We start from the raw sequence: 13,945 nt of genomic DNA, 5'->3' as shown, positions 1-13,945 counted from the left end.
AGCAGTCCTGGGGCAGAGACAACATCAAGCCAGTGGAAACAGACAGGGTTCAAGCCCGGGAACCTTGTCAGGGTATGAATCGGCCAAGGCCTAGGAGTTCCAGTGGGAAAACCCTCCGAATCATGTGGCTCTGGGCCAACAGACAAGTACATTTTCACCTTCCTGGCGTCTAAGGAGAGGGCTTAACCTCTTAGAACCTTTGTCCCAAGGATGTTCTGGTCAAGCATTGAAAAGATACACACCAACAATGTCTAGAGAAGGAAGAAACCCTAAGACAGAGATTAGACTTCAGAAGAGAAACATCTCCTCCTCCTGTCCTGAATTTCCCGATCTGTTTTCAAGTGCTATCCTCACTTTTTCAAGTTTCTTTCCAGGGCTGGCCTCCTCTTGGCTCTCTGGAGCACCCTCTCTCCCCCCACCTTTGATCCAGCCCAGCGTTGCAGGGCAGGAACACACCAGAAAGGACGGTTGTCAGGCCTGCTCTCCCACAGGAAGTTTCCAGACCCCCAGCTCTGTGGGAGATTCATGGGATTGGGGTGATTATTTTCTATTAGGACCAAAACACAAAGCACAAATCAGCGCCTCTCCCCAAAGACATGGGAAGGCAGCCACCCTGCAGCTACACGGGGGCTGGGGAGCCAGGCAGCGCCTGTCTGCTTTAATGGCACTGACTTGGACAACTGCCCATGAAGCAATCTGGGCCCTAAAATAAAATAAATAACATACACTCGGGCAGAGTATTTCCTCTAAATACAAGAGAGTCTCCCAAGAACTGAGGTTGTGTCAGAGCAGGCTCACATTCACCAGAAACACCAATGGTGTCCATTACGCTGATTTCTGCCCTCGCTGTAGGCAGTGTCTGGCCCACAGGCCCCACGCAGAGAAGGCTCCAGGCCGCATTTAATGCATTGCTGCTGCCATCTTGGGATTCTTAATGAGTTTTGAACATGGGCCCCGAGCTTTCATTGTTCTCTGGGCCATGCAGGGTGGGCAGCCAGCCCTGTCCGTGAGCAGCAGACACCTCAAGCTTCAGGGTCCTCTGTGGCTGGGTTGGGTGGCCCGACCCCACCGAGGTTTTGGTGAGCACCCCGTGTGGGATTCCGGGGGCTGCATGTGGCATGCATATGCCCGTGGTAAGGCATGGGGCAGTAACACTTTTTATTTCTTGAGAAATAAAGTATTCTAGAGCCACAGCTTTCAAAGCACTGGTGTAAGAACAGACTCAAATGCCACCTCCAAGATTTGTACAAACCCACATCTTTGACAAGTCGTCTTTTATCAGTATCTGCATTTGAAAAATGAAGTGTCCTCGGAAGGGTACCATGCCGATCAAGGAATGGTCCAGGTTCCCTCTTTTCTAGGGATCTGTAACCAGGGGCTAGACTCTGTGCTCTCAGAGAAGTACTTTGAGGCCAAAGAGTATGTCCACTCGCATCCTCAATCCAGTCTCCATCACATGGGGGGCACTTGAATTCCCAAACTGGCCACTTAGCAGTCTGGGCAAGTGGCTTGTGCCTCTGAGCTTCAAGTTTCTCATCTGTGTACCGAGCACAATGAAGCCTCTTCACATGTAATACTGCTGAGCACTACACACAACGATGGGGACACGGTGCTGGTTTACAAAGACTGCACAGATTGCCTCTGTTAATGTTACTCTTGACATTCAGCGAGTGCCTGTTTTCCGAATAAACAAAAACAGACTACACCTGGTCAGCAATTTTTAGAAGTTTAAACTGAAATGCAGTTGAGCGGCAAATACTTTTTGGAGGTGGGTAGAGAGGTGAGAGTTTAATCAGAGAGGTGAGGTCAGGGGCCAGCACACCATCTGCACACTGAACAGACTGGTGCAAAGTCATCAGATTTAAATGAGAGGTGGGCTACATGGCAGACTGAGATGTTGGGCACTGTGAGCAGGAGAAACGGTGAGGAGATAGGTGGCCTTGAGGTGGAAGGAGGCAAGGAGACACTGGGCAGGGAGCTCACCTAGCAGAGCGGCTGGCTCGGGTGTCTAATGAGCTGGTACCCTGTGCCAGGTGCTGGGGTTTGCAAACATCTTCTCTGTAATCAGTTTTAGAGTCAGTTTGTGGAGGACAGTTAATCCCAACAAGGAATCGGGGTTGCAGTCCTGTGCTAGAGCCAGCTGGGATTGTGCAAGTTTCGTCCCAACTCTGTGTTGAGTGACATCATGTTGGTAGCCTGAAATAGGCCACGGTGGGAGAATTGACACCACGGGAAATGGCAAATGTTATGAATTGGGGCTTTTTTTTCTGTTTCAGAGACTGGGTTGTTAAACATTTACAAGCACACCACTGGCTTTTTTTTTAATGGAATTAAACTGCATTTTGGAAATGTATCTCTGGCAGAGGGTAAAGGAAAGACTGAGTATAGAAAAGGGAAGGAGTCTAAAGACAGACGTGGTAAGAGGCTCCCACCATGGCCCCAGCAAGAACTGAATGTTAATAATTATTGAAGTTACAGTAATTCCTTTCTCAGAGTGCTGTTTCTACATTAAAGCATAGGCAAGTTTCATCTCAAGTGTAAAATTCAAGATATTAAATATTCATATAAAACCCCATGATTTCACTTATTACTAATTGTCTGCACTCAAAAGTAAAGAAGCAAGTAGTCTGAACACACACACACGCGCGCGCACACACACACACACACACACACACACACACATCGTAAGTTTGGTTTCTTACTTTTGTCTGCAGACAAAATGTTATCAAATGACAGTGGCCATAGCCAGAAGTGAAAACTAGAACACTGACTGTGAGGTCATATCTGCAGGGCTGCTGGGAAAACCTCTCTTTTGTTTGCATAAATCAGTACCTCTTATTGCAGCGACATTCAGGATCTATGTTCTCCCTTCGCCTCTGATACTGATGCATTCCAGGAAGGCTATCAAGAATGCATTAATATATATGTACCATATCTCTTTCTAGACTGAGCCAAAATAAACTCTTAGCAGGAAGTCTTTCCTAATTTATCCCTCTAATCATTACTTTTTATTTTACACCTCCTTAGCTCCCATTCTATCTCCAGTATATTAATTTCTGTAGTTTGATGTTCTCCCTTGGAATTTTTGTCAGGTCATTTCCTTTCTATTTCAGCTCTCATCTAGACCCTAAGCAAATCTACTTGCCCTGCACTAGAGTAAAGAAATCCTAGTTTCGGCCTGAGCTTTGCTACTAGCTGGCTGTGTGATCTTGGGCAAGTCTATAGAAAAGAAGGGAGCAGTCGAAATGATCTTGCAGTCACTTCCGAGTATACAAAACTATTTCAGTTCTCTGACTCCCTGACTAACACCTAGACTAGTTCTCTAGACACCTACATTGCTTCTCTGCTCAAAAAAGGCTCATCCAGTAAAGAACATAATCAATACTTTTCTTTTTTGGATGGAGATCTTGCATCTCACAGACAACTGCTGTGTTTCTCTGGACTAAAGAGTCACAAATATTGAATCCAAAAGATCAGACTTATGTAGTCTAGGAAGGGCTGAAGGTATATTTAGAAGTAAATGTTAAAGGTTGCAAGATAATTCAGAGGTTCCCGCTGTGGATACAGCAATCTGAGTTCTGTTTCTGGCTTGACCACTAATTCAGAGGATCTGAGAAACTGGCTTCACCGAGCCACACCTCTGGCTTCACTTTGTACCTGCTTCCCTAAGGAATGGTAATAAGAGGATAAATCTTTAACCTCTGAAATGAAAAGAATACCTTGCAAGCAAATAAGGTCTTTAGGAGTTTAAAGTCAAAACCTTAATCACATTTGATATAAAATACAGCGTGGCACTTTATTTAATATCAAAGGAACTTTTACTCTGATTGGTTGAAAGAAAACAAATCCTGTATCCCATTTCCCCCTCAAACCCTAATAGAAGCTTAGAACTCTTACAGAATGGAAATAAGAAGTTTTTCTGCCTCAACAAGGGTGGATAAAAATGGTTTTGGGGGAGTGAAACCTCTTACTGTGTTTATGTATAAGGTACATATGTACATATAGTACATAAACAGACATTCAGCACATCTGTGGTTTAGGATATCATTGGGGGAAGGAAAATTATATTATTACCGTACTATATGGCCTGGGTCCCAAGTGGAATCGTGCTATGATATGACCCTTGTCCAACCTGAGAGAACCCAGGCTGAAACTCTCTGGAACAGATCATTGCCTCAGCTGCCAGAGGTTAACTGGAGCAGGGCACAGGATATGGCTGGAGAAAACAGGCAGTACTACTTCTGGACGCTTAAACACAGAATCTATCCTACAAAAGGATTTCATAAAACACGTATTTTCAATGATTTTCAGTTTACTCTCCCATTGCACAGAAGCACGGGAGTCTTGGTCCTGTCACGTTTTCATTTTCACGCAGCAGATTTCCTTCCCCAGCCCACGAGGTGCTCAACAGGAGGAAGTGTGGCTTTGCCTCAACAGGAGACAGAGCCACCCAAGGCAAGAAATACCAGGAGGTCCCCCGGTCAGCTGCTCCCCTGAGATGCAGCCTGAGTTGGAACACAGCTCTACACAAGCCCAGCTTATCTCTCTGCAGGAAAGATCACAGCCCAACGGGCGCTACAACAAGAACGGGAAACTGAGTCCCAAAGGGGCGTGTCTACATGTCTACAGAGGCCCTCTTCCGGCTTGTCTCATCTTCCCCCTGCCTGCCCTGCTTCTCTGCTAATGGACTGACTCCTGCCACCACCAAGAGACAGCTCAGCTTATAGAGATCCTTGGTGGCTGTGTGGTTCCACTGCCTATCACCTTTGCGGCTAAGATCTTAGCAGAGAAGCTAATGCCCACCCAAGGTCCTGTCACATGTGGGAATGAGAGCATGATGGGAGGGCACTGGATCTGGTCCCTGCTCCCCACTGACTCATGCACTGTGTGCTGGGGTGAGCCACCCCTTTCTGACTTGCGCTTTCGATCTGCCAAATGGGAATACAAATCTCACTTTTCTTACCTTGCAGGATTTGGTAATAATGTAGAGAAAATGTGCTGCATCCATAACCCAATAACACTAGTTTCCAAAAACCACAGAAACAAACTAGGAGGTATGAAATTACCTTTCTGAAAGGTACTGCTCCTACTAATTTTCCACTTTTAAATATCACAAGCACTTTCAATCAACAAGGCACTGGGATGGAAGCAAAGGCCAGAACGTCTGCCAAACTTAAAAATACAGGAATCAATCCTTGGATTTCCACTCGCCTTTACTCATGGTCAGGTGCCCCTGGTAAGGAAAGACATGAAACAGAGCCCCACAGAGGCGCCTTCGGGGCAATTACTCACCAGCTGCTGTTCTAAGGGCGGGACCGCATCGTGGTGGCCGTATATTATGCCAGGATTGTACTGACTGAAAAGGACTGGATAGAATACTTTCTTCCCTGCAGACCAGAAAACAAACATTTGCTGAAAGCAACAGATAAAACTATTAGGTTTGTTCATATATACCCAACCCTCTGAAACATCCCAGGTATTTGCATCCACTGTTCCTTTCCCCTTCACGCAAGTGTAAAATGGATCTCAGAAGTTCTGCACCAGGTAGGCCAGATGAATAGACTCACATATTTCTGGTCTCTTAGCCCAGGAGTGATATTCAAAATACTGACAGTCAGTGGCTCTGGCACTGGGTATGAAGCAATGAGAGTGGGTGTGAATGACAGTCCCTATGCCTTCTGCCCAGCCAGGCATTAACCCTTCAATTGCTGGCTTGTGGGGCAGTCTGAAGGGTTGCCAGAGGCCAGGGTGACTCTGGGCAGCAGAAATAGATGTAGGGAGCCCAGGGCAATTACTCTCTATCAATTTACATAAAAGAGTTTCAATTATTTTAACAATCGGTATGCCCATTCCAGTAGTTATCAGCTGAATATCAGTCTTGCCTACAAGTCAAACTCTATGAAAATAATTTTCATAATGTGGGTTATTTCTGCTCAGAGCACTCTCTCCCTTAGTAAATGCCCACAGCTACTCCCTTCCCTCTGGCCTCAGGAAGTTTCTCCAGGTCGCATCTGCCCCATTATACTTGCTCCGGTAGATGTTCCCTAAAGCCCACTGCCAGGTGAAAACGGAAAAGAGGTTACAAACGTGAACTTGGGACAAAGAGTCCCAGAATTATGGTGCCGACAGGCCCACACTGTGACTCCAAAGGAGAGATCAAACCAGATGACTTTCCTTTCCTTTGTCACTGGGGTAAAATAAGGCTGGTTCAGAAGCAGGGCAGCCGAGTGAACTGTGAAGAGAACCATGCAGGCCTGTGACAGCCCTAATGCCACCCGAGGGAGAGAGAAGAGCGGGCCCCACGGACCCTTACCTGGCTGCGCGTTCAGCCTACACGTATTGAGGAACTCGGAGGTGAAGTGGATGTCAACGTCACAGAAAAAGAGCAGGACGTTGCTCCCCTTCCAGGAGCGGGCCCCAACGTCAAGTCCCTTTCCCCGGGAAAATTCTCCATTCAGTTGGATGAAGGTAAAGTTCCTGAAGTTAGCAGCTCTGAAAGGGAAGACAGACACGGTCACGCCGGTGCCCATGCTTCCCAGGCCAGCAAATCCCCTGGAAAATACGTGACCAAGGGCCACCTGCACCATCTGGCCATGTTTCTTCTGTAGCCCTGAGGGCACTGAGGCTACAGAATGATCCAGACTCATTGGAAAAGGGGATGGAAGGTACCAAGAGTGAACACCTAGTGAAGTTTTAATACCAGCTCATTTCTTGTTTCTCTGTAATTTTCCCAAATTGAAAACTGTCATGATTAGTGGATATTTTTTGTAATGGAGAAAACTTAAACCAGTGAAGACCAGGTCAACAAAACCCAGGGAAATCTCCAGGCCTCTGAGCCACCCCAATGAAACCATGGGCCAAGGAAACGACATCCCATTGGAACGGCCCCGCCTAGCATCTTCTCATCTGTATTCAACTCCAGGAACCAGACGTGATCGTCTTGATATAGGGTCTATCCCCAACCAGATCTAAACCTGGATTCCTGCCCCACCCTCAGGTAAAGCAGCAGGCGAGACGAGGCAAAGGACACCCAGGACTGCCTCAGCCTCAGGCTGGCTCTCCCGCAGGTCCACTCTGTGATCTAGGAAAGCCCATTAACCTCCCGGCACCTCAGCTGCCTCATCGGCAAAACAGGAGTAATAACACCTTCCTTCACTGTCTCACAAAGTTATTAGCTGGATAAACACTGCCGAGAGTAGAAAGCACTGTGTAAGCACCAGCCACTGCCGTCATTAGCGCAGGCGAGGATTCCCAGGTCCATGGCAGTGAAGCCAAGACGTGTCTTCACTGGCTCTTCTTTCCCAGAACAGGAGAACCTTCTGAAATGCGATGTCCTCAGCAACAGTTCCAGGAATTCATTCAGCACCCAGTGGGCCAGGGATTATCTTCTACCAGACAGAACTAGAGAACCACTTCTAGCCCTGTTTAGCTCCTAATTCTACCTGGGGAGGTGCCTGGCACTTGGCAAATCCCCCTTTTCCTGCCGACATCACCCTTCTGTTCATACTCTGAGCCCTCCCCGCTACCTGGCCTATCCCCATCCCGCAACTTCTTTCTAATCTTGATGCGGTCAAAACAAGTACAAAAACCCACTTTCATTATTTAAACTGTGTATTCCAAGTAACTATCTTGGATAAAGGTCTACACAAATATAGAGTCATAAACTTTTCAAATGCTAAGTTGTAGTTGTATCTGGTAATTTAATCAGTGGAACAAGTTCTGCTACCCCTTCCTTGACTTGTCATCTTCTTTCAGATCTGGGAGTGAGCTTGGGTTTTTATCTTGGGAATCTGTAGGCCCAACCTGTCTGAGTCCGATGCCAGATGTGCTTTTCAGATTTAGATCAAGGCAGAAGGCCTACTGATGGGAAGGGCACTGGCATATGAGTCAGAAAACCTCGATCCAGGGCCTAGATCCATGCCTGCCCTCACAAGTGCTCAACAGATGTTTGTGAATAAATGTGCGACTAGATGAATGATTCTAATCCTATCTCTACCTCTAATGCATTAGGGGCGAGTCACTTCATTTCACTGGCTTCAGTCTCCTCACTGCACAATCTGATGGTTATGGGGCTCAAAGGCCCATCTGCATTCTAAAATTCTATTTTCCTACATTCTGCATCCTGTTTAGCACTGCTCCACGTGTAGAGGCATTCTCCCCCTTTCAGGACTTCACCTTTACTCTTTTCTCTGGCCGGGTTCCCAGTTCATATTTTCTATGAGTGGCACAGCCTCTTCAATCCTGGTCTGGCCCTTGTGAAGGACAGCTACCTCCCTGTCTCCCACACTGCTCAGGTGCAGTCATCTTTGTCTCCCTGGAGGTTTCTACAGCCCAGCTCCTGTAAGTGAGGCTCAACTCACTTCTCCCTGCCCTATTTGCTGTTTTCTAGGAAGTTTTACCCTTGGGTAGTGCCTGGGCTTTTGCCTGGTCATCTAAGGGAGTCTCCCACCAGGTCTCACAGGAGTCCTCCGCCATCCTGGGACCCGTCTTTGTCTCACAGCCAGGAGCAGGTGTCTCTCTTTGCTTGTCTCAAGGTTCATGCGCTTTGAGACCCTCCTGGCCTGCAGGGTGAGCTGTAGCTACTTTGCAGAGCAGGGAGGACTGACCTGCCCAAACCCAAGGAAGCAGCGAGGCCATTCTCACTCAGGCTGCATCTGACTCATAACTCAGGATCCTCCTCCAAGAGCTTTCCAGGATCTATCATTTGAGAGCTCAACTATAAAAAATGCTTTAAACAACAGAGAGTAACTCTTGCCAAGGGAAGAGGAATAGTTTCCTAATATGCTGCGTTAAAGGAACTGCCGATTTTCCTCCTTGAACAGTCTGGAGTCCATTTGCATAGATACATCAAACATTTACAAAAGCTGTTGAACACTTAAGAAAGAATACGAGGCAGCCTCAGAAACTGAGGTGACCGCATTACAGGTACGACAAGCCTGGAGGTGACCAACCTCTGAGTGCATGCTGCAGAGACAGCTGAGTGCTACAAATCTGGAGGGGAGGGTGGTCATTTGGTGGATACACTCACCCAATACATAAATTAATCTAGTTTTTTCTGTCCAAAAACTCTCCAAACCATGGCATTTTGCCCATTCCTGCCTCTGTCCTCCGATGCCTAGTGGCTTCTTGTGCCTTTGCACAGGATGACCTCGGAGGCTCTGGACCCTGGAGGACAGGGGATGCCTTACTTTTTCTTTCTGTCTTCAGAGGTTATCTGACACCGTACAGTAAGTGGCACACACAGGGACACAGTGGGTGATCAACAAACACTAGATTAATCAAGAACCGAATCAACGGGAAACACTGAGGCGCACCTCAAACCTGTCACTGTTGGAGGGTGCTGCCCCGAAATGCCACCTTCCCTCCTTCCCTGAGGGGGGCACTGGAGAAGCCCCCACACATAAGTCCACCTCCCATATCACAAAGAGCCTTGCCCAGCAGATTTAAAAAAAACAGGCACAAACCCAAGCCTTTAATAAGATGACACACATATAAATAACAGAACAAAAGACAGCTGAGGAAAATAAGATGCAATCTGGTTTGAAATATTTAATTCACCCATGCAAAGAAATGTAATATTTCGCAGCATGTCTCGCAAGGCGTGGACATTTTTCATGGTAGACCGAGAGCACTGCATTCTGTACTTCGTGATTTCCTATTATGCCTCAGACTCTGCAGTTTCAAAGGCCCCATGATTACTCATAATTATTTCTTCTTTTCTTCTTGACTTGTATGATTGGCTGATGAACTCTTGAGTTTCACATTCAATTCCTTTCTTTTATATAATAAGTCTGGTGTACGGGGACTCCTCCAAGTTATACATAATCATTCTGAGAGAGGTTATAATGACCTGAGAAAGCTACAGTTTCTACTCGAGATTTAATTTCTCTAATTGACTTGCATTTCCCAGAACTGCTAGATTAAAAATGATGAAAGATCTAGCTGTCTAATATAATTTACTCTAATACAGACTTCTTCCCACCACTGCAAAAAAATTCTCTTAATGTGACACTTCCTACAACAGCCCTTCATTTTAAAAAAGCACTTAAAATTCACATAGAAACCAGTATTACATTCAATGTATAATTTACAATTTTAAATCTAACAGTCCTAATATTAAAATCGCCTATAAGTTCTACTTACTGAAGACATTTGAATACAGTAAAGAATTTAAAGTAGGCACTTTGAACAATTAATTTAGAATTTTCTAGATTCTGAGCTATACAGACCTACTTATACAGCTCGGTTCTGGCAAGTTTCTTTTGAAAAGATACACAATTGACAAGCTACTAGCTAGATGGCCTAGGAAAATGAGAACTCATATTAATAAAATTACAAACAAAAGAGGAGACATTACAACTGGTAACACAGAAACTCAAAGTACCATAAGAGACTACTATGTATAATTATATGCTAATAAATTACATGACTTAGGAAAAAATGAATTTGTGAAACATACAACTTTACCAAGGCTGAATCATGAAGTAACAGAAAAATCTGAACTGATAAATATTAAGCAAGTAGATTGAATCAATAATAAAAAACGTCCCAACAAATAAAAGCCCAGGACCAGATGTCTTCACTGGTGAATTCTACCAAACATTTTTAAATGAATTAATCCCAATCCCTCTCAAACTCTTCTAAAATATTGAAGAGGAAAGGTCACTTCCAAACTCATTTTCTGAGGTTAACTTTAGCATGATACCAAAGCCAGAAAGGACATTACAAGAATAGAAAGTTACGGGTCAATATCCCTGATGAATATAGGTGCAAAAATTCTCAACAAAATATGGCAAACTGAATTCAAGAGCACATTAAAAGGATCACAGATCATGATCAAGTGGGATTCACTGCTGAGATGCAAGGATGGTTCAACACCTGCAAATTAACAAATACAACACACCACATTAACAGAATGAAGAATAAAATTGTATGATCATTTTAATAGACACAGAAAAAGCATTTGACAAAATTCAGCATCTTTGATGATGAGAACTATCAAAGTATTACGTAGAGGAGGAATGTACCTCAACATAAGGCCATATATGACAAGTCTACAGCTAATATCATACTCAATGGTGAAAAGCTAAAAGCCTTTCCTCTAAAATCAGAACCAGATAAGGGTGCCCATTCTCACCACTCCTATTCAACATAGCACTAAAAGTCCTAGCCAGAGCAATCAGGCAATAAAAAGGAATAAAAGGTGTCCAAATAGGAAAGGAAGAAAATAAAATAGTCTTTGCAGATGATGTGATCCTATTTATAGAAAATCCGAAAGACTCTGCCAAAAAATGCTAGAACTAATCAGCAAATTTAGTAAAGTTGCAGGATAAAAAAATAACATGAATATCAGTTGTGTTTCTATACACAATGAACTGAAAGAGAAATTAAGAAAACAATCCATTTATAATGACATCAAAAACAATAAAATAAAAAGGAGTGAAGCACTGATACATGCTACAATGTGGATGAACCTCAAAAACATTATGCTAAGAAGACAGACATCAAAGGTCATATACAGTATGATTCCATTTATATGAAATTCCCCAAAACAGGAAAACCCATATTTTTTTCAAATGCTTTTTCTGTGTATATGAAGATGGTCATGTGGTTTTGTGTATTACACTGACTTTTATCGAGTCAATCTTGCATTCCTAGGATAAATCTCACTTGGTCATCGTATATAATCTCTTTTCTCTGTTGCTGGATTCAGTTTTTTAGTATTTATTGAAGATTGTTGCGTCTAATAAGGGATATTGGTCTGTCGTTTTTAATCCCTTGTGAAGTCATTTTTAAATTATAGTTGACATACAATATTATATTAGTTTCAGATGTACAACAGTGACTAGACGTTTATATACCTTACAAAGTGATCACCACAATTAGTCTAGTAAGCATGTGACACCATAAGTAGTTATTATGATATTATTAACTATATTCCCTATGCTTGTGATCTCTTTATCTGGTTAGGTATCAGGTTATTATGGGCCTCATAGAATGAGTTGGGAAGTGTTCCCTCTTCGTCTATATTTTGAAAGTTTGTGAAGCATTGGTATTAATTTGTCTTTAATGATTTTTATAACTTCTATCTCTTTATTTGGTGAGACATGGTTCTATTTGGTTCTCATAATTTTCTTTAGTTCTTTAAATATGGTTTCTTTTAATTCTTTGAGTGTTTTTAATACGGTGATTTAGAGTCTTTGTCTAGCCTGGCCTGCTTGGCTCAGCAGTTGAGCATCAACCTATGATCCAGGAAATCGGGGTTCGATTCCCGGTCGGGGCACACGCCCGGGTTGTGGGCTCGATCCCCAGTGGGGGGCGTTCAGGAGGCAGCCGATCAATGACTCTCTCATCACTGATGTTTCTATCTCTCTCTCTCCCTCTCTGAAATCAATAAAGACATATTTTTTTAAAAAAGGTCTTTGTCTAGTCAATCCAACATCTGGGCTTCCTCAGAGACAATTTTCAATGATGGATTTTTTGTCCCTGTGCATGAGCCATATATTTTTTGTTTATTTGTATGTCTCATAATTTTTATCTTATTTTATTTTTTAATGTTTTTTCTTCCAGCTTTATTGAGATATAATTTACATAACATTGTGTGAGTTTAAGGTATACAATGTGATACATTTACATACTGCAAAATGATTACCACCACAGCATTCACTAACCACCTGCATGATGTCACTTTACCACCACATATTTGTGGTGAGAACATTTAAGATCTACACTCATTAATTTTCAACTATACAATACAGTATTATAACTATAATCACTATGCCACATATTAGATTTCCCAAACTTATTCATCCCCTAATAGGGAGTATGTGCTTTTCTACTAACATCTCTTACCCACTCCCCAATCTCTCTCTCTCTTTTTTTTTTTTTTTATGTATGCCTCATAATTTTTAAAAACTGAACAATTTAACTAATGTAATATGGCAACCCTGGAAATCAGAATCTCTCAAAGGTTTGTTGTTGCACTTTGTTGTTTGTTTAGTGACTTTCATAAAATAATTCTGTTGTCTATATGTAACCTTTGTTGTGTGTGACCACTTAACAGGAAGCTAATGATTAGACAGAGATTTCCTTAAATGCCTGGAACCAGTAGGTCTCTAAGTCTTTGCCAATGCATGTTGGGGTGTGCCACTAACACTCAGCCAGGCAGCTAACTTACCTTAGCCTTACCTCCCTCCTGCACAGAGCCATCCTTGTAAGTGGGGTCATGCAGAGGAGAAATGTTAAGGCCTGCTCAGGTCTTTCCTACGTATGAGCACAGCTCTAGACTTGTGCCTGCCCTTCTAGATCCCCAGAAATATACTGGAGCTTTTCAAGCCCCTGTGAAGACCTCACTCCCTAGTTTCATCTTTTAAGCTTTTTGGTTAGTCTGTTATTTGCCCCAACTCTTACCTACCACTTCAGACAGCGACAAAGTTACAGACTTTCTATAATTGTTTTTTTGACAAACACCCCAAGAAAAAACTTTTTCCACTGGGGAGCTCTAAGTCAAGTCAAATAAAGACATCCTTGTAAGTGGGGTCCTCCAGGGGCCCCCAGGCAGGCCAGATAATAACACTTCTCTGGGAATAATGCTTTAAAGGAGCTATAGCCCCATTTTGGCCCCTGGTGATTGCCAGGCCCTAGTTCTTGCTGTGCTTCTGGACTGCTGGATTTCAGGGCTACTGAAGAGCTGAAGTGGGGGGGGGGGGGGATTGGGCAAGTTAAACCTCCACAGAGCTCCCTGTTCACACCAAAATTCAGTCATTTTTCTAGGATAAACACCTTCCAGATTGTTTCAAGCTTTGTTTAATTTCCAGAATTCTTAAAAAACTGATTCTGACCATTTTGAACAATTTTCTCATTGCTTTTATGGAGGAGAGTGTTTACAGAGGTCTTTTTTCCCCCCACCATTTTCATTGGCATTACATTTTTTAAACTGTTGCAT

General features: G+C 43.5%; 1 protein-coding gene across 5 annotated transcripts in view; it reads right to left on the bottom strand.

Annotated features, from left to right (window-relative positions):
* CSGALNACT1 (chondroitin sulfate N-acetylgalactosaminyltransferase 1) overlaps nucleotides 1-13,945 on the bottom strand; it is a 268,050-nt gene that overhangs the window by 7,519 nt on the left and 246,586 nt on the right. For all 5 annotated transcript variants that reach the window (XM_087814204.1, XM_087814203.1, XM_087814202.1 and 2 more), the window contains 2 exons: nucleotides 6,314-6,492; nucleotides 5,293-5,387 (listed from right to left, as the gene is read on the bottom strand). In XM_087814204.1, coding sequence (XP_087670330.1) covers nucleotides 5,293-5,387; nucleotides 6,314-6,492 — 274 coding nt within the window. The remainder of the gene's footprint in view (nucleotides 1-5,292; nucleotides 5,388-6,313; nucleotides 6,493-13,945) is intronic.

Source organism: Miniopterus natalensis, chromosome 2, assembly GCF_054644295.1.
Source record: "Miniopterus natalensis isolate mMinNat1 chromosome 2, mMinNat1.hap1, whole genome shotgun sequence".
In the NCBI taxonomy this organism is placed as follows: Eukaryota; Metazoa; Chordata; class Mammalia; order Chiroptera; family Miniopteridae; genus Miniopterus; species Miniopterus natalensis.
The sequence above is the reverse complement of the archived record's forward strand: the minus strand, read 5'-3'. Positions and strand labels throughout refer to the sequence as shown.